Source organism: Fusarium coffeatum, assembly GCF_003316985.1.
Source record: "Fusarium coffeatum strain FIESC_28 chromosome Unknown BRIP53273_contig_41, whole genome shotgun sequence".
In the NCBI taxonomy this organism is placed as follows: domain Eukaryota; kingdom Fungi; phylum Ascomycota; class Sordariomycetes; order Hypocreales; family Nectriaceae; genus Fusarium; species Fusarium coffeatum.
Genome location: NW_022157838.1, coordinates 1 through 18,884, shown reverse-complemented (window position 1 = coordinate 18,884; position 18,884 = coordinate 1). Strand labels below are relative to the sequence as shown.

At 46.2% G+C, this 18,884-nt stretch overlaps 7 protein-coding genes across 7 annotated transcripts; 2 read left to right on the top strand and 5 right to left on the bottom strand.

Annotated features, from left to right (window-relative positions):
• Positions 1-1,829: 1,829 nt before the first annotated feature.
• Positions 1,830-2,228, top strand: FIESC28_01774 (uncharacterized protein; the record flags this gene model as incomplete). Its single annotated transcript, XM_031155924.1, has 1 exon — positions 1,830-2,228. One exon carries the CDS (start codon positions 1,830-1,832, stop codon positions 2,226-2,228), a length of 399 nt encoding a protein of 132 aa, XP_031019928.1.
• A 1,224-nt stretch (positions 2,229-3,452) lies between these two features.
• FIESC28_01773 (uncharacterized protein) lies at positions 3,453-3,779 on the bottom strand (the record flags this gene model as incomplete). The annotated part of the gene is made up of 1 exon (XM_031155923.1): positions 3,453-3,779. One exon carries the CDS (start codon positions 3,777-3,779, stop codon positions 3,453-3,455), a length of 327 nt encoding a protein of 108 aa, XP_031019927.1.
• Positions 3,780-7,510: 3,731 nt separating this feature from the next.
• On the bottom strand, positions 7,511-7,801 carry FIESC28_01772 (uncharacterized protein; the record flags this gene model as incomplete). Its single annotated transcript, XM_031155922.1, has 1 exon — positions 7,511-7,801. The coding sequence occupies one exon, from the start codon at positions 7,799-7,801 to the stop codon at positions 7,511-7,513; it is 291 nt and encodes a 96-aa protein (XP_031019926.1).
• A 941-nt stretch (positions 7,802-8,742) lies between these two features.
• On the bottom strand, positions 8,743-9,495 carry FIESC28_01771 (uncharacterized protein; the record flags this gene model as incomplete). Its single annotated transcript, XM_031155921.1, has 1 exon — positions 8,743-9,495. One exon carries the CDS (start codon positions 9,493-9,495, stop codon positions 8,743-8,745), a length of 753 nt encoding a protein of 250 aa, XP_031019925.1.
• A 445-nt stretch (positions 9,496-9,940) lies between these two features.
• Positions 9,941-12,212, bottom strand: FIESC28_01770 (uncharacterized protein; the record flags this gene model as incomplete). Its single annotated transcript, XM_031155920.1, has 6 exons — positions 9,941-10,380; positions 10,433-10,606; positions 10,891-11,164; positions 11,216-11,760; positions 11,805-12,151; positions 12,199-12,212. The coding sequence occupies 6 exons, from the start codon at positions 12,210-12,212 to the stop codon at positions 9,941-9,943; spliced, it is 1,794 nt and encodes a 597-aa protein (XP_031019924.1).
• A 3,715-nt stretch (positions 12,213-15,927) lies between these two features.
• On the bottom strand, positions 15,928-16,452 carry FIESC28_01769 (uncharacterized protein; the record flags this gene model as incomplete). Its single annotated transcript, XM_031155919.1, has 1 exon — positions 15,928-16,452. The coding sequence occupies one exon, from the start codon at positions 16,450-16,452 to the stop codon at positions 15,928-15,930; it is 525 nt and encodes a 174-aa protein (XP_031019923.1).
• Positions 16,453-17,739: 1,287 nt separating this feature from the next.
• FIESC28_01768 (uncharacterized protein) lies at positions 17,740-18,287 on the top strand (the record flags this gene model as incomplete). The annotated part of the gene is made up of 2 exons (XM_031155918.1): positions 17,740-17,800; positions 17,860-18,287. 2 exons carry the CDS (start codon positions 17,740-17,742, stop codon positions 18,285-18,287), a joined length of 489 nt encoding a protein of 162 aa, XP_031019922.1.
• Positions 18,288-18,884: the final 597 nt, after the last annotated feature.

Here is an 18,884-nt window from a genome sequence, read left to right as displayed (position 1 = left end):
TCGTCCACCATGTTAGTATTCAAGCCAACAACCATAACAATGTCCGTTAAGAAATCTGTAAAGAAGAAATAAGAAGAGCACACGGGCTGGCGCTGCAAAGCCGATCGTCCGTGCTACACATTCCAAGCATGCAACAATCAGAATAACATGTCTGACAAAAAGTGCTTCTTCTGCAATGCTGCAATGCTGCACGCGGAGCTGGGGCTGAGGCGTTGAACGACGCGGGAGAGACAGTGGGTATCCTTTTGGGTGTCTATCATGATAATGGGGAGGAGGTCTGGGATTATTTGTATGAGGCTGAGGATGTTCTGAATATTGGGAGGCCTTCAGGATGAGAGGAGATAGATAAGACTATTGTTGATTGAACAGTTGATCACTGTATTTCTTTTTGTTAAGTGCACCTTCAAGAACTGAATCTTGGAGAACTTTGAATAGATGGTAAAGCACTAGACGACGACATCAACACATGACCTTGCTCGTCTATTGTGAATGAAGAACAACCATGATGTCTGCGACAGTGCCTATCTCTCATCAGATGTGTCACTGGCAGACCCCGAGTAGTTCACGACAGTGCCAATTTCCTACCTCTTGTCCTCATGGATATAAAAACATGGACTCCTCTTCTCCCTTAGCCCATCCAAATCTGCATTGACACTATACAGCCAAGCTCTCACTTCGCAATTAACCCTTTATTATCACTATACAGAGCAATCTATCATTATCTACAACGTCTTCGACAATCAACTATGCCACCTTCCACAGCACGAATAGTTACCAGCCAACCTCGTACTGACCACACCCACTGGAAGTGCAAGAACTGCACCGCGGAACAGCTCAAGGAAGTAGAGCTTTGTACCTGTTGCGGCAAGGGAAAAGCAGATAATGCTTTGGCCATGAGGGACGATGATGCGACTTTGGGAGAATTCCATTCGAAGAATGAACTTGGGGAAGATGTTTGGAGCTATTATATTAAGCCTATTCCGAAGGAGGTTGATTGTTTTGACGCCTGTGGCAAGTGTGGAAAGAGCCATGTAGACCTGCGATAGGTTGACCTTGAGGCGAGACTTGGTGTTGCTCATTGCTTAGAGACGCTGCAGATAGACTTTCTTACTCGAGCTCACTGTTATACATAGATTGTCATCAGCACTCTAGCCTAGAATATAGGAAGGAAACTCGAGCTGCCTTGCATAAGATCATCCCTGGCCTTCCCGGCATAAGTGAAACAAGCCCGCCCCCAGCCATTCCCGCCGCCAACTGACGGTTCAACTTCACTTCCCCAAAGACAAGACTTCAATAGAATAATAAACATGATAAGTAATCAGTAATCATATTGAAAGGTATTTCGAAATAACAGATTGAAGCGATTGTTGAATGACCGAGCACGTGACATCGAGTGATGAAGTCATGAAACTCAATTCACGACAACGCGTTCCTGATGTCGCGACCAATTGAGTAAAACTATAGAAACATTACGAGGGTCTTACCTTGTTTTTTGCTTCTGCTGCACATTCCATTTGTTTACAATGCAGATCTGGCGTCGATTCTGAATGCAAAAACTCCACAACGCCATCCCGTCATCACCGCAAAGACTAAAAGTCATTCCGTCATAGACTTGGAGTATTTACATATTAATCACAAGCTCCCGCCATGGAAGCAAGGGAGCTAATTTAAACCTATTCTGATGTCACTATTGTGATTTATTTATCTCAACATTCAATTTACATTACCAAGGTCAACATCACCCATCTACTACATCCAGCCTCTTCTCTTAATAACTCGACTTCCAACGATCACCTCTCCCCCTCAAACAACAAAACCCAGAATACAATATGTCGAGACATATTGAAGCACAAAAGCGCAAGGCCATGGTCCCCGCCATCGCCGGACTCTCCCTCCTCGGCTTCGCCGTCTACAAACTGGGCCCAAAATCAAAGGACATCGATCCCGCCAAAACCGGCTCGAACGGCGTCATCGGAGCACCCGGTTCATCCACCGGTAAAGTTAGCCAAAAGCTACAAGGCACGTTTGGAACAGGTGGTGGAGATGCTGGAACTGGTACCGACTACGAAACCAAGGATACGCGCGTCGCGAGCAATGTGACGGGTCTTTATACCAAGAGGGAGCCTGATAATCTCGAGCATAGGGAGCATCGTAATCCCAGGGTGCCGAGGGGCGAGAATAAGAAGCAGGAGGAGATTTCTGGCGTTTCGGGGTCCCCTGGGAAATAATTTGTATGAGAATGAATTCTGGGAAATGGGAAGGAGTACTGTCTAAGCTAAAAGCTGTCTAGCTAATTATCAAAATCAAGGACAAATGATTTTGTGTGTCGTGTAGTCCCAAATCTCTTTCCCCATGGCATCTATGTCTACGAGTTCGCCAACCTTGAAACACCCTCCGTTTCGTGCCATGGCCTGTGCACCTACATCACGGTTCTTCTTACATTTTGCGCAACTTGCGTTCGCCCAATCGTTGTTCGTTTCGCATCGAGTGCGGTAGAGTCCAACCTTCGCAGGGACAAGTTCTCGGCACCGCCAGGCTACGGGTCGAAGGATAGGCTGGTTATCGTGCATGTTCAACATGTTTAGAGTTTTGTCTAGTATACCTGAAGGATTTTTTTTCAAGTGTTGATCTGTTTGTGTAATTGTAAAATGTGAATCTATTGAATGGGAGGACATATAGTTGCTTGTATTTATATATGTTGCACAAAAGCCGATACAAAGAATTGTAGGAACAAGGTGGATTGTTAATATCGCTTGTTCTGCTGTTTATCAGTTTTCTATAACAGCAAACAACTCAGCTATTCAATGTATGAACACCAGATCAAAGACCCTTGTTCCCCGTTCACCGATCCAAATCAAGAACATACATGCAGACTTCCTCCTCTGTCAAAAGTCCTTCAAGTCGTGTCTCTGGAAAGGCAAGCCTCTGAACAATGGTCAGGGCTGATTTGGATAACATTTCAAGATGTGCTAACGTTGCCCATTTTCAGGTGTCGGAAGAATGGATCCATTATAAAAAGAATAGTCTTAAGGCATAGCAATAGTATAGTGCCAAGACCCAGTGCCGTCAGCAAATACAGCAACAGTGTTTCGAACATATAAGCCAATGAACCCATTGTTAAACGATTTGGGTATATTTGACGATAGTAGGTAGCTTTGAAATATACGATGCCTTGGCCGAAAGAACGATTGACCTGTGTTCTGCTCTCAACAATAACCTTGGAATGCATGCTGGTTTTAAACTAGGTGCTACACGGCAATGCAGTAGGCACACTTCTTGTTTATCTGTTAATCACAATGCGGTTACTTGCATTGGACGTCAATGTGTCTTTTATTCACTATGTCTACGGTAACGTTGACCAGTTGCTCGCTATTCCTGCCTCTTAATCACACTTACCTACCTGGCACTCTTTCATTGCCGCCTCTCTAGCCTCTACCACTCTGCATCTGGATTTACCACTCATCAAGAGTCCAATAATGATTCTTCTCAGGACCAGGATACTCAACCTCATAGCGCCAAATCTCCTTACCTTCAACAGTGTGAGTAACAAGCTCACCAAGCTTCTCGAAGTCTCGATTCAGAGCAATAGCTCCGGCATCGCGCTTGCGGCAACAGGTACTACAGATATCAACATGCATGTTGTTGATTCGCTGACATTTCTTGCCACGCGCTTTGTCAAGAAGGCTGGGATTCTTGACTGGTTGGTTACAGGCCCAGCGGGTATGGTCAGGACGCACCTTGTTGAGGGATTTGTCATTATCCATCGTGATCACGGCCATTATGTGTTATGTTTGTGAAAATTATCGTTGTGGTTCAGCAGATCGCTGTGATTGAGAAAGCTTGTTAGAAGGGAAAGCAATAGATATAGATAACAGAAAAGCAACAGTAATCTCTGTTCAGTATTTGCAAAAGTGGCTTTCGGTATCATGATACTTGTGCGGGTGAACATCTACTGGACAATGGACCTGGCAGTCACAGGCTATAGAACAATTGAATGTTCCATGTTCACAAGGTTTTAACATTGACTGAGTACTAGAGCAAGATAACAAAGCTCAAGAGTTTCAATGAAGACTGTATTCTGAAAGAGGCAAAGCCAAACTACTGATCAAGAATTTGCATCGAAAGACAACATCAACTACACCAAAAGCATTCCTGCAACACTAGATGTGGGTAGAGTTTGACTCTTCAGCCTTATACTCCCAAACCTCAACACCATCATCAACCTTAGCCAGTTCTCCAAGTTTTTCTCCCTTGTCATTCATAGCCTTAGTCCTAACGCAGCGTTTGCGTCGACATTTACCGCAATATTTGTTCGTGATCTTGTTGACGCGGTGGCGTCCAATATTGGTGCAGAACCACTTGGTGTGGTCTGGGCGGTCTTCGGGGTCTTGGATCGCTATTTTGATTCAGCTGAGAGTTGATGCCAGAACTGATACACACTTTGGTGGGTAGATGCTTGGATCTGTATTCGGTCCAGGCGGTTGTGAAATATCTATAGAATAGTCATGGTACAGGCTGTTGGTGGTTCAAGAAGAACAGGGACGTAGTACGCCTTGAATGCTTCTCTTGATCATGAGAAATAGACTGCTATCTAGTAATGAATCACCTTCCTATCTAAACACGGCCGTTGTTCCCTGTTTTCCTCCCCAAACCCTCCATGGAGGACAAATGAATCACCTGTCCACCGCTCCCGGTGAAATTCGCTATTCAGTCCATTCCCGTTCCCATTTCTCATTCCCCTGCGAATCCCTATCAACCAACGTCCACCCATCATACTGATCAGGGTGTTTAGCATAGGTTCTCCTACGACGCCCTCTAGAGCATTCTCTACAGCGCCTGTCCTCAATCCTGTTCCCTCCGCAGGCACAGTCTCTGCAAGTCCATTGAGAGCCTTTAGGTACAATATGGCTGTTGTCTCCAACGCGGTGCTTGCTCTTGCTCTTGCTCGAGCTTTTACTTTTCCTTTTGCTTTGACCCATACCCATTTTTGCGTGTTGTCAGAGTTGGTGTTATAGTTGTGAGGGTGTGCTGATTGTTGGAGTTGTGTAGAGGCGTGTTGGATATTGGAGCGAGAAGGGGTGTGACATTGCTACTTATATGAAGACGATGGCGTGTGGACAGCTTTTATTCATCAGGGAGATTTCGTGATGAGATGATACTAGCACTGTGGACAACTGCTCCTGAAGACAGTCATCCGCCACTGAAGCCTACAGCTGGACACTCCTTCACCAAGACTGTAGCACCAGGTATTCATCACCATCCTCCATGCAGTTCACTGTTCCTAAGTGTATTCACTAAACTCCCAAAACTCATTCCCCCGTTTATCCTTCAACTTCAATTTCCAAGTACCAAGCCGACCAGCACGATCCGCCCATGTACCGTACATACGCCCGTTATTACATTGCTTACAGGCCTTTTGTTTGATCCTGTTCTCCCAGTAGCCGCATTTGTCACATGCCCACCGATAATCGCGGGGGATCAAAAGGCTATTGTCTTGCAAGCGGTGCCTGGAGTTGTATTCGAAACCTTTGCTTGGGACTTGACCCATTGTTTCTGTTACTTAGAGTTGGTAGGGTATTTCTAGGATTTCAGGTTGAGCAATGGAGCAGGAAGAGGGGTGAGATGGCTAGTTATATGAATAATACAACGAGTACACCATCAATGCTTAGAAGTGAATGTTTCAGTAACTACTTATGAATTATTGCTCAGTATGACAATTATTTCATAACGAATAATGCAAATAAAGATCAGTCGTGATAACTCTTCTTTGTTTGTATTTGTGTTGTTCAATGCCGGTTCCGATCCTATGAGAGGACACAGAGCGTCACTATCTAGCTATACTGCAACGTCAGTGTTATATAACAATTGCAGATGCTCTAGCACCTGAGTTAATCGGGGATCATGTCTAACATGTGACGAACCACTCCTAGTTTTCGTTACCATTGTAATCCTTGTCCCTGATCATCCACACTATGCTACTCAGAGGACCAGGAAGACATTCCTCAGCCAGGGTGCCGAATACACGTTCGACCCGACAGCGACTGCATTCGATGTTCTCCATCTTGTTGTCGCACCAACCACATTTCATGGAAACCCATTTGTAAAAAATAGGGACGACGTATCGGTTGTCTTCGACTCCCCATACAGCTGTGTATCCGTCGCGTGGTAGGCTCTGGCTTTGGTCCATTGCTTCTGTTTGTTATGGTTGTTCAGGATTGCTCTGGGTATCGGAAGAGGGGGTAATGGGACTCCTTATATGAACACTGCGAAGAGTGGACAGCATTGATTCAGCCAAAGAGATAATACTATCACCACAAATAACTGCCATTCACGTCTTCTATCCACTAGAAAATACTGCAACTAATCACGAGGTACCCAGTATTCATTGCCGTCACGATCCTTCATCACCAACCTCCATTCGCCCTGATGCAAAGGTCCCTCAGCCACGACGCCATAACTTCGCCCACGCCAGCAGTTCCTGCATTCTTTGTTGGAAATCTTGTTGTCCCACTGAGTGCAATCCCTACAGCCCCAAGTGTAGTCCCTAGGTATAAGGTTACTGTTGTCTTCGACGAGGTCTACAGAGTTGTATCTGTAGGTTTGGCTGATGTTTTGACCCATTTTTGATGGTTGAGATAGATTGGACTTGGTGTTTTGTGTGTTTTGTGTACGATTGTTGGGAAAAATGCTTTAAGAAAGAGGAAAAGAGACGGAGCTTATAGACATGTCACGGTGGTCACAGGATACACAAGCGTTGAGTACTTGAGTCAAGGAGTGTTATACCAAAGGTCCTGCTATTGTAGTGAATAACTGTTATTTTCTGAACTATACTATGATACACTATTAAATGCAGCAACTACACTGCCAATGTTCATTACCGTCAGGATCCCTAAATGTAAGCATCCAAATGGTGTCCGAATCAGCACTCTTAGCCACGATGCCAATGCTGCGCAAAATGTGACACTCAATGCATTCGGTCGCCTCTATTCCGTTGCCACTCGCGCGACACTCGAAACAGGTCCATAAGAAACCGCGAGGAATGACATGACGGTTGTCATTGATGCGCGCTCGGTAGTTCCAAGCGTCGCTCGGCAAGGACTGGTTATTACTTTGAACCATTGTTGATTTTCGAGGTAGGTTTGACTTGATAGGTATTTTGTGTGATTGAGAGTGTTGGTAATTTCTTGTGTGCGAGGGTGTGATGAGAAATGAGTGGTTAGGAGGATATGAGTAGGGACTTATACACGGTTAAGTGCGATCGAATGTTAGAACAGGAATGATTCAGGCGATTCGTGGGGTTATCACAACGCATCAGAGTCTGCAAAATAGCATCAATTCAGGGAGTGCTACTCTTCTTAATCAGACAGTTGTTCGCCAGCGAAACAGCCAAAGACATTCCTTCACCACGAAACCTCCCAGCAGCCATTCCAAGCCAGAATTGTATCCTGAATCGAATCCAAATCTAACGATCGTCAAACAGTAAGGCCATAGTTGTAGAACAGCCTTGCTACTATAAAGTGGTACTCTTTCCATCGTCATACTCCCAGATCTCGACACCCTCCGGACTCATCCCAACAAGCTTCCCGATATCATTGCGGGTCCTGCTGACAGCTACAGCGTTGACATCTCGCTTGGTCTTGCAGCGAAGACATTTCTTGTCCAGCATTCCGTTGAGTTTGTTGCAGTAAGAGTCGTCAAGTAGGTCTTTGAGATGCTTGCAGGTCCAGAGGACGTGGTCTTCGCGGGGCTTGGTGGTTCGCTCCGGGAGGGTGGATTCGGAGGTCGTTGAGGCTGAGGACATGGTGACGTGGTAGATTGGATCTAGGAGCCTGCAACTTGAGGTGAGTTGGGATGAGAGGATGCAGACTCTGGTGGGGACTTACCTGAACCAGGATATAGCCAAAATATAAAGTGAGGACAGAAAGAGTATCGTATCGCTTCGATGTCGTTGTTGCTGCCGCTGCTGGATGAACCACTCGATGATACAAGCCAAAAGTTGAAATTGAGGTGTACAAGACCAAGTCTGTCCAAAAGAAAAAGCGAAGGATGTCGGGATTAAGTAGTGATGGAAGCTGGATGAGTTGTTTGATGTGAGCGACCGATAGACAGGAGGTCTGTTTGAGGTTTCAAGTCTTTGAGCCAGCCGCGGATTAAGCGAAAGGGATGATGTTTGATTAGAAGGAATCGTTTGAAGGGAAATGTGCCAAGTTTCAGTGGGCACTTATTCCCGACCAGGGGAAACCAGGTCTTAAAGGAGGCTGGTGATGATATCGTTTGTTGTGGCTGATGACCGAGCTAGATATAATACATGTACGGATGAAAGGCGTTTGCGGTATATATCAGGGACATGGGCTCAGTGAGTCTCCGAGATAGGTGTCTAGAGCTATATCCACGGAATCGTGAAGGAAATCGGGACGAAATGGAGAGGATGTACCATCGTTGATAAGATATCGCTCCATCATGGCTGTACAACACAATTCAAAGGTGGTTACACAAACAACAAAGCATGAGACAAACAATGGAAATAGGTAGAGCATTTCGTAAGATTTCTGTAATAAAGCAAACTTTTCCTTGTCTCTATCCGTTCCCCAGGGCCAATCAGCCATAAACAGACCAAACCCTTGAAAACCCTTGCTGTGGCGCGGATACATGACTGCATGTACTGTGGTTACAATAATGTCCTCCAAAGCTTCCCATTTGCCTCCATGACCTCGTGATGACCCTCCATTTTCCAGTGATCGCTCACTTCGCGTCCTCCTTGTCCTTCTTGTCCTCCAGCATCATCTCCTTGATCATATGATGAAGCTTGATACCAGTGTCCTCGACTTCAGGCTCTCCAGATGTCTCGGTCCCTGCAGATTTGGTCTCTCCAGCCTTGACCTCTTCTTCCTCGCGAGCCCTGAAGGTCTCGAGATCGTGATCAACAACTGAAAGGTCAATCTCCATCTCCTGCCTCTCCCGATCAACCCGTCCCGTATCAGAATAAACATCCTCCACAGGCGGGCTTAGAAAGCTCCAATCCACATCCCTGACAGTACCCTGGTCAGAACCGGGCGCAAACATAATTCCCATGATCCTCTGCGAGCCGGTAATCTGCACCGCCCGCTCATAAACATCCTGCATACGCTCTCCATGGCCGATACTGAACGCAATACCGGTGCTGTAGTTACCGATGGGAAGAGGAGCGTAAACGTTGCCGGCGTTGTTTGTGCCGTTGGGGTCTACGACGCGCAGGCCGACTGGGATGTAGTTGGTATCGTGGATTGTCTGGAGGCGCATCGAGTCGACGAGCTGGAGGGGGCCGGTGCTGACGGTCGGCTGGAATATCTCGGGAGTATCGAGATAAGCGGCAGAGGGAACGTTGTCGAGTGGTTGCAGAGGCAGGAAGGGGCCTTGCTCTGGGTTGTTGGCGGGTGGCCAAGAGTTGTCGAGGGTTTGGGCGCGACTGCGCGCGCAGGGGATGGGCGAGGATGGCTTGGGCGAAGGACTAGGCATCTTGAGGTTGTTTGAGGATAAATGTCTTGGTGTCGTTAGTGGTGAGTGTTTGAGGAAGAGATGATTTGAGATGAGAGAGGAAAGAAAGATGGAAGGTCGAAGGCCGATGGTGGAGATGAAATTCTAAGTGTTTGCTGCCAGTTGCTGTCACTGCTATTGTTTGCTATTCACAGACGCGTAATGCGCAGATAATGAATGGCATCTTATCTCCCATTCACTGTTAAACAATAGACCGCCTAAATATGCACCTAATTAACCGCAGCTGCCATTGACAGTACCCTCCCTATTTGTTACGTCCAAACCGTCATGGTGATATGGTGATGACGAAGCAAGCACAACTTCACGTGAATTTCACTTCGATACTGCAAGATATAGGCTAACAAATACAATCTCAATTCTCAATTCTCAATTCTACGCTTTTCTGGATATAAACAAAATGCCACCCCTACTCCAAAGTAAGCATATTCTCCGGCATAATATCCGGATCCCCAATCTGCTGTACAATACTCATAAACTCCTCCGACGAAATGCCAATATTATCCAAAAACTCCAAATCACTCCCACCCTGCATCGTCTCCAGTAACTCCTCATCCGCCTTTCTCGCCAGCTCCGAGTCCGTCTCATCCGTCACTGCTAAAGAAAGTGTTTGAAGTCCCTGCTGTTGCACCTGTGCCACAAGTTCTTGACATTGAGCTTCTAGGTATACGAGCTCTTGTTTTCGAACGCTTGCTAGGCGGTTGCCACGGGCGATCATGTTGTCGAGGAGTTGGTGCACTTGGAGACGGCTGTTTTGGTCGTCTGCTACGCCAGGGAAGAGGGCTGCTGCCATGTTTAGGTGGAGGGCTGCGCCGAATGTAAATTCTAGATCGTACGGGAGGAAGACCTCTGTGTATATATGTAAGCTAACGGATGATGGTCGGAATGGGAGGGGACTTACCGAGCAGGCTGTATTCGCTTGTAAGAATCTGAAGAGTCTTGACAGCTGATTTGATACCCGTTGATATAACAGCAGCTGTTTGACCGAGAAAGGCTTCCGAGTTTTCATCGCCTGGTTGACCGAGGATGTCGAGACGTTCTTTGAGGACAGAGAGGAGGAGTGGACGTGTCGCTACTATTACACACTGAGATGGTCAGCACTTCCCACCACTCTGAAACTGTTGGGAGGAACTTACTTGATGATACAGTAGTGTTATATACTTTGTCCCTCTTGGCATAGTATCAACCGAATTCCGAAATTTCATCGATATAATCTTTTCAATCTCCTGCGCGTGATGAGCCAAGGTATGAAGAATAGCTCTTGTCTGTTCGAGGAATTGGTCAAGCGGTGTTTTCTCAGGTTTATACAACGCTATCCCAGTTAGCCTAACCCCCAATCCAGTGACGAGTTTGACTTACTTGTTAAAATGACCGATAATAGATGGGATAGGTTCACTTGTAGACTTCGCGCGCTGTCGTCTTGTGATCCAATATTCGGTGGATTAACGGGCGTCGAGATATCGCTATCTTGTACTGACATGGGTAATCCTAGCGAAGATGAAAAATGTCGGTCCATGATATATAGCGTCCACCATAGATCGCGACAGCGAGTAACGGTTTCACTGCCTAGTTCGTTGTCTGGTAATTGTGTATGTAAACCTTCAAGTTGAGCAATCCGTATTGCTTGGCCAAGCTACCACACGTCAAATTGTCAATTCCAAGAACAAATGGGAGGTGAACTTACATATACGTGAGCAGACTCCCTCTCGTCGATAGAATAAAGATACAACCCAACCATAGCTAAAACCTCAATCGCAAGCAAACTATCCTTCCAGAGCGCTGTATGATCTGGCATAAGACCCATCGCCCTAACAAAGAACTTTGCTCCAGGCGGCTCCGTCGATTGCACTCTCTGCGACGCATTGAACGCCGTTCCAAAAGCCAGGATCAGCAGAAACTTGACATACCACAGTCTATTCTCTTCAGCTTTACTCTGCGCATCCGAGTAGAAATCTCGAATCTGGTTGACGAATTCTACTTCGTCGAAGAGCCGGTATGTTTGACCGAGATGGAACTTGAAAGTGTGGAAGAGGTAGATTGCGTAGTCGAGAGAAGGTAGACCTGTTACGTCGGGCTTTTCGTGGGGTGGTCGGATGTTCCAGGATAGGGTGTAGACGTCGCTTTCTATTAGTTGGGGTGGAATCATGTCGCCTCCTGGTTGGAGGCTGTCGCCTAGCATGAGCATGAGTCGTAAGGTGAAGGACCAAGTCGACCATGGCGCCAGCCAAACTATCCGGTCAGTATAGAGAGAGCCGAAGGACTGGGGTACTCACTCCATGTCCGTCTGTTTTTGCGAGTATTCTTAATAATTTTGGACGGAATAGTAAACGCGCTGGGCCAGATACTCAACGGCGACTGACTCTGCTGCTGATATGTTCCTCTGCTCACATCAGATTGCTGAGCCTCCACCGTAAGCGCAGGAGAAGAAAGAGTACTCCCAACACCAAAAGCAGCATCACTTGTCCGTTTGATACCTGATGAGAAGGATCCCGAGGGTGAGCAGTACGAAGTTGAGCGATAAGGCGGAGGTGCAGACGGAAACGGTGGTGTTTCAGTATTCGTGTTGATTGAAGATGAGCGCTGATGTAGCTCAACTTGTTTCTGGAGGTCTTGGAGATATCTGACCGTGTTTAGTCGGTGAAAGTTGGGAGATGTGGCTGAACGTACTTCTCTGAGACCATTACTTTTGCGCCTCCTTCTGTGAAACGACATTGTACCTGACGTCGTTGACAGTTCTGACATGGATCATCGCCTGAACATTTTATTTTGCTTTGTCGACACGCGACGCAGCTGAGATGTCAGTATCTCACCATAATGAAGGTTGAGGGGACGTACGCATTTGCTGTTCTTCTTGTTTTGCGAGGTTCACTCTCTGACGCCATCGTCTTTGTCTCGACTGTAATATCTCTGCAGAGTTTTGAGACAAGCCTTAAACGTGTCTGAGAGCCAGGCACAGCCCGATAGATACGCCCAAGTGCAATGCAATGTGGAAATTGACTGATCAATAAGAATGGTCATAGAAGAAAAAGAAGAATAAAAACGGCTTTTGGCTGCAGCGTAGGTAGCATCGCCCTGTAATGTGCCACTAGCTTTAGCGCTATCTGATGGATCACCCCGCACGGAATTAGCGGGCGTGTCCGTTACCGGGGAACCTGGGCAATGAGGTCAGTTGATGGATGTTCTAGAAGGAAAAAACAGAGAATGCATTTGTGGGAAATGTTATCTATCATGTTTAATGACGCTACTGCAGATATCCATTTCGATATCGGAGTTGTCTATCAGCAAGATAACCTAGTCAACTGTCTAGCTGGTCACCGGGCAGATAAGAAAATTCCCATGCCCCAACCTCTACGTTACAGGACCATTAGCGTGGACACACACTATTCCCCGCATTTGGGTTAGGTAACAAAGACCACTGACAGAAAGTGAGATAGCAATTACGCTGCAAGCGAGGGGTTGATCATTTGGAGCTTGAACCATTGTGGGTATGATTTTGCAAACCTCACATACGCCACGTACACGATAAGTTGGGGAAAAAAGCGTGATCGGCCTAGTTTGTTTCTCGGTCTATCAATTGCCGGCAGGGATCGGTAACCATCCCGTTCCGATTGGATATCGTGTAACCTCACATAACTTCACATCCATGGAATCTCGATATCCTATTGATTGCTTCGCTCGAGTTAATTCAATTAACTATTTAGGTGTTTCGACTGGCTAACAACACGTCGAATTGTTTCATTTAACCACCGCGAACCCTCGTCAACGCATCTTGATCGTAAACCCAATGCTCATCAGCATTCACAAAAACGCATACAAGCGTCCCGATCTCTGTGTGGTTGGTATTGTCATCCGTTACTGCAATCGCACCTGCGTCGCGGCGAGCTTTGCAGGCTGAGCAGTATTTCTCTTCTATCTCATTGACTGTGTCGCAGACTTGACATTTTTAGTGGGTGTGTTCTGGCTGACGGTTGTCTGTTCTAGGCGCCATGGTGTTGAGTTGGTAACTTTGCTGTGTCTGTGAAAAGTAGTAGGTTGCTGGCTATATATGTTACGATCTGCATTGTACGGTTCTATATACCTATGGGCTGTGGTCAAGTAACTCTATTCACGGCATCTATGGTGGTGATTTCGTTCATTTGTTCACAGTTAAGTTAGGGATTGGTCACTACTCCACGAAAGGCGTTGTGATTCAGGGTGCGAATAGTTCGTGGGTTAGGGTTGTGAACTGCTACCTAAGATTCTCCATATCTGTCTATGTCTACATTCAACTTACCTTTGATCGTGACCCTCGCTCAGCAAGGATTCACAATACTTACCTGATCAAAAGTGATAATCTGTCGAGTACACCCTCCGAATCTCCTATCTTCGAAACCTAGAGTGGGTGTTAAACGCCCAACCTTACCTCTAGACTTCTATGTAGCAGCCATGAGTCTGATAGCCGTCAGTGAACCTGTGTCATAAACCCAGTGCTCATTGCCATCAGCAAAGACACAATTGAGTTCTCCGATCTTAAGATCGCTGGTCGTCAGCGCATGCGCGCCCTTGTCACGACGCATGCCGCATCGTGCGCAATTCACTCCTTCCATTGAATTGGTGATCCTGCATCTTGGGTTCTGGCATCGCCAGCGCTTGTGTTCTGGGACACGTTTAGAGCCTGTAATAGGTGCCATGACTTTGGTGTTTGTACTTAGTAGGGTGTTGTGTTTGTGGATGATATGTGTAGATGATTGCTGTTGAGTTGAGATGTTGCGGTTATCAGTGATTGATGATGTTTCTGTTTCCATTTTAAAGGATTAGCTGCTACGTTTTATATTAATCGGCATTCATTATGTTCAAATCTTACTTCATGTGTTCAAATTACAGCAAATATGCAGCAACAATCGTATTTTTTGTTCAAACTCATTATCTCTCTATTCTCTATTTCTTATCCACACAGCTTTGAATCATGCCTTGTTCAACATGTTCAAAATGGATCCCTGTAACTGATTTAGCGCCTGAGGATCTCCAGCAGGTTCCGTGAATAAACCCAACGTTCCTTGCCGTCATCAAGAAAGCCTTCATGAAATCCGATGAAGCATTTATCATCTTCTGTCAGGGCCAGGGCACCCCATGAACGAGGTCGTTTGCATGCTTGATTTGAGCAGTCCTTCTCCTCCATCCACGTCTTAGCCGGGCAATGGTAGCATTTCCACCGCTTGTGCTCTGGAGGAAGATCGTCATTTGTGGCGCGGTCCATATCTGCTGGCTAGTGATGTTGTTCGTGCAAGTTGTCTATGTTCAAACGTGATTATCGGTGATTCTTGTTGTTCTGTTTCAATAATTCACGGTTATTTACCTTCTTCTATATTGTTTGGCTCTGTTCGAGCTCATCTGCAGATGTTCTGCATCACAGCTATCTTCTGCAGCTACGAGTGGTGGTTAGAGGTGCTTGTTTACCGGTGAATGGGTTCTGTTGAACGCAGTTACATCTCTTTCAACACCATTCAGAGCACTCTTCAGACAGTGAATTAGTCGCTATATGTTGGGAAATCATGAGCTGTGTATTCCGCAGCTTTTACTTTGATACGTAGCTGAGGTTTTGTGTGAATAGGTCCAATTTCGGCTCAATTCAGAGCGCTGACGAAAAGGCTTTGTGAGCGGCTGTCCGCAGGAGACGCCATGAGCCATGGACACCGTAGTATCGGCCTCCATCTCGACGCGACTGGTTGACCACTGTCTATTCTTCAATCTCGTCTCACGTTCAAAATTTATAGTAAAAGGTGCTCCGATGAGCGATGGCCAGGAACCAAACGTCTTCGCCGCAGCCAATGTAGATGGATGTCAGATCTTCCAGAAACAACCAGCTACATGTGCTCTCCTACGACCATTCTTGAACATTTCTCCAACTGCCGAATACGATCCATCGAAATGATAAATGAAAAGTGTGGTTCAGATAATGCAGTCTCGGGCGCTACGGATCGCAACGAGAAGCCGAGATCCCCACTCGGCTTCCACTTATACCGGTCCAAGCACCCGAGATAAAGACCTATCAGTACTCTCTTAACCCATGAGTCCTCGGGACAAACTCCTCTATTATCGGGGTGCCCTTTCGCCCGGTCATAGCTTTTACAGTGCCTCTACAGTAGCACACTGACAGTTTGTACCCTGAAGACTGCACATAGATGCTGGAGCAAAGGATATTCAGGCTTGTATAAGTCCAGTTGATACTTTAAATTCTGCATAATTCTTCATGCTACAGTATTTATAAAAATAGTACCGTAGCAATAGTTTCTCCTAGAGAGTTATTTAATGAAAGGTGAAGAAAGAAACACATTTCAAGACTCTCAACAGTGGTAGAAATTCTAACAGGTGCATTCAAGATATAGTCTCCTCAAGTCAGTTTCCATCAAGCAATGTCTAGCAGCTGCAACCGCACGCGCGTGAGACCCAACAGCTATTTCCACAAGCTTGGGTGATTCTGTTTGTTCCACAATCTTCAAACTTGTCGCACTTGTTCCACGGGCCACCACCTCCAGCTGAAGCAGTCCAACACCATTGTCCACTTCTTGACTTTCCACAACTCTTCCAACAGTACCCACGAGAGCAACCATACGGGGCTTTGTAATAACAGGCCCTCTCTTCGAATAGACTAGCACCTGCTGCTGGTGTTGTGTCAGGTTCCAAATCTTCCTCCTCCGTCATGGGGGCTAGAGATGCGCCCTCAGCAGGGTCCAGAGTTCGATTACGGCCCATAGGATGGTCAGCACAGAGGCGGAGCTCGGAGGGCTCAACACCTTCTGGCAGGTCACCGGGTGCGATATTGAGGATTCCGAGGTCGCCACAGACTGCTGCTGCACCAGCGGCAGGAGCGACAGGCGTGGCTGCTGATGAAGCCATCGCCGCGTAGGCAAGGATCAGGAGGAAGGCGTTGACGTTCTTCATGATGAGGAAGACTGAGGAAGGTTTTGAGAGTAAAGTAAGTGAGTTGAAGGAATTCTGAGTCTCGGAGCTGAGATAGCTTGCAATGTTGATGAGGATAATCAACTTTCCAGGCGATGATGCTCGATATTTATAACTTGACAGAGGATACAGAGCCATACAAACTTAGACCAATACTACCATCCTTGCCTGTCCTGACTTGGCGAGGCTGTGGGTATGGCCTGACGAAGAAGCTACGCTTATGCTGTTGGTCCTCTAGCTCCAATATCACGATACATAGACCTGGCTAGACCAAGGACATGAGGCTCTAGTATAAATTTACATATGGCTGTATATACATATTCGAGAAGGATAGAATAGAATCAGAAATACTAAAATGATGTCCATTGTTGCAGATGAAATTGGGATCGATATAGTCATGAGCAGAAGAGAATGTTACTTGCACTTGCGAACAAATGAAGCCATCGCTGTTCACGGATCACTATACTCTCTCGCTTGGACCCTTGTGAACTTTAACGCTTCGCGCTTTGACGACAGGGGGTTTGAAGATACCTAGATAGCTTTCGTGTCCTCCAGCACAAACCCCTGCTTCTTCTAAGCTTCTGGGGATGAAGTAACACGATATCACCGCCGGAACATAAGAAACATAATTGCTGTGGCCTCGAGCGGCAGGAGGAAACGTTTCAAAAACTTAATTGTCTGCTCAGCTGCTTTTTGCATGACAACATCAAACCTAACTGAGCTGCGTTATCGTTAACTCTTACCGAACGAAGAACTAGCATCCATTCACGATTGATGGATATCCTTTTCCGAGTAACGATAATTTAGACTTAAACTTACTTCGCCTCTCTCACCGCGGATGATTAGCCGTACGAGATATTGGACCTTTATCCAAGACATTTGAGGTCTGAGAAAGTCTAGACCACGAACAACGACAGCAGAGTGGACCCTACTAATTGCCGAGTGTTTATAATAGGCTACATCGTTATGCTTCATGGATCACGACCAACAACCAACGACCAACAGCCAAGAATCAACAGCTGATGGCGAGGATCTAACGCCTTTGAGGTCAAAACAGCGACCCGACCCGTCTGAACCTGGAGAGTGGGGCATTGTAAGTTGAAAACGGTATCTCGTGTTGTTTTATATTTCGCGCTGTCTTCAATCCCCTCTTCGACATTTCCGCAGTTCATTCCACACTCTCATTTGCTTCATTTATTGCCGACGAACCTTGAGTTTTATTTGACACTATCAGCACAAATATCTTCATCGAATTTCTTTGATAACAATATGTATATCTCCAAGGCTGGCGTCTTGAGCATTTCCCTCTCCCTGGCCTCTGCTACAACTGGTTCGTTTTTCGATTCGTTACAACACATACGAGTTTCTGTTCTCACACTCAAATTATAGTGACATTCAATGGGTATTATAGCGACGACTCAGTACCTGTCAGTGAGCTTGCCTGTTACAAGGACGGGGAAATCTTTAAAGACCAAGACTGGGTGAAACTGGGAGATATCACTCCCGACTTTGCTGGGTTCGATGGAATTGATGGCCCCAACTCTGCGTTATGTGGTACCTGTTGGTCTCTTAGTTATGGATATACAAGTCGATCAGTACTTGTTCTCGATGGACCAAGAGGCGGCTCTGGCTTTGTAACCTCATTCACGCTGATGGACTCACTTACGGGTGGTAAAGCTGAACAGCTGGGTCGGGTCAATGTAACTGCTTTTCAGGTAGAACTTCTGGATTGTGGCATTGCTCCTGAACCAAAAAGTCAGGAGCTCAAGAGGGCAGTTGGCGGTAACTCGAATTGGCTCTACGATAGACTCACTTAGGTCGCTTCTCTAAGCAATTAAATTCCATATATCGCAAGTATTTCACTTTCAACAATGACTCATGATGTTGAAGTGTAGGCCCCTAGTCAAGGGTCTTATACCTTTTTGCTTTCAACACATAGGGTATAGTCGCAAAAGCGTACTGAACAGAACAAAATATTTGACATCATTAACAGAGGTTGTAAACCAAATTCCAATCAAGGCCCGGGGCCAAATGGTACATACCTTTATTAAATAACCAAATCGAGCACCAGAACGACCAAGCAATGAGTTGGCTCTTGGTCATATTTGTTCTTAACAGGACATCTGAGTGGCCATCGTTGATGTATCTTGGTTTAGATAACGCCGCTCGAGAAGTCAAAGTCCGGGGTGGTAGCCATCGAAAAGGTCACAGTGAGGCGCTGTAAAGCTGTGGCCGGACTTAAGTGCACTAAATGGTGCAGCCAGTAATCGATTGGTAAATCGCAAAAGGTCTACCGTGAATTGAACAAGAATCACTCTCTTCCTCGACGTTTTCGACACATTGTCTGAATGTATAACCCATGGCGTCTGTCGCTTCAGGGTATCAACACGAGCAAAAAAAAACATACAACAGCG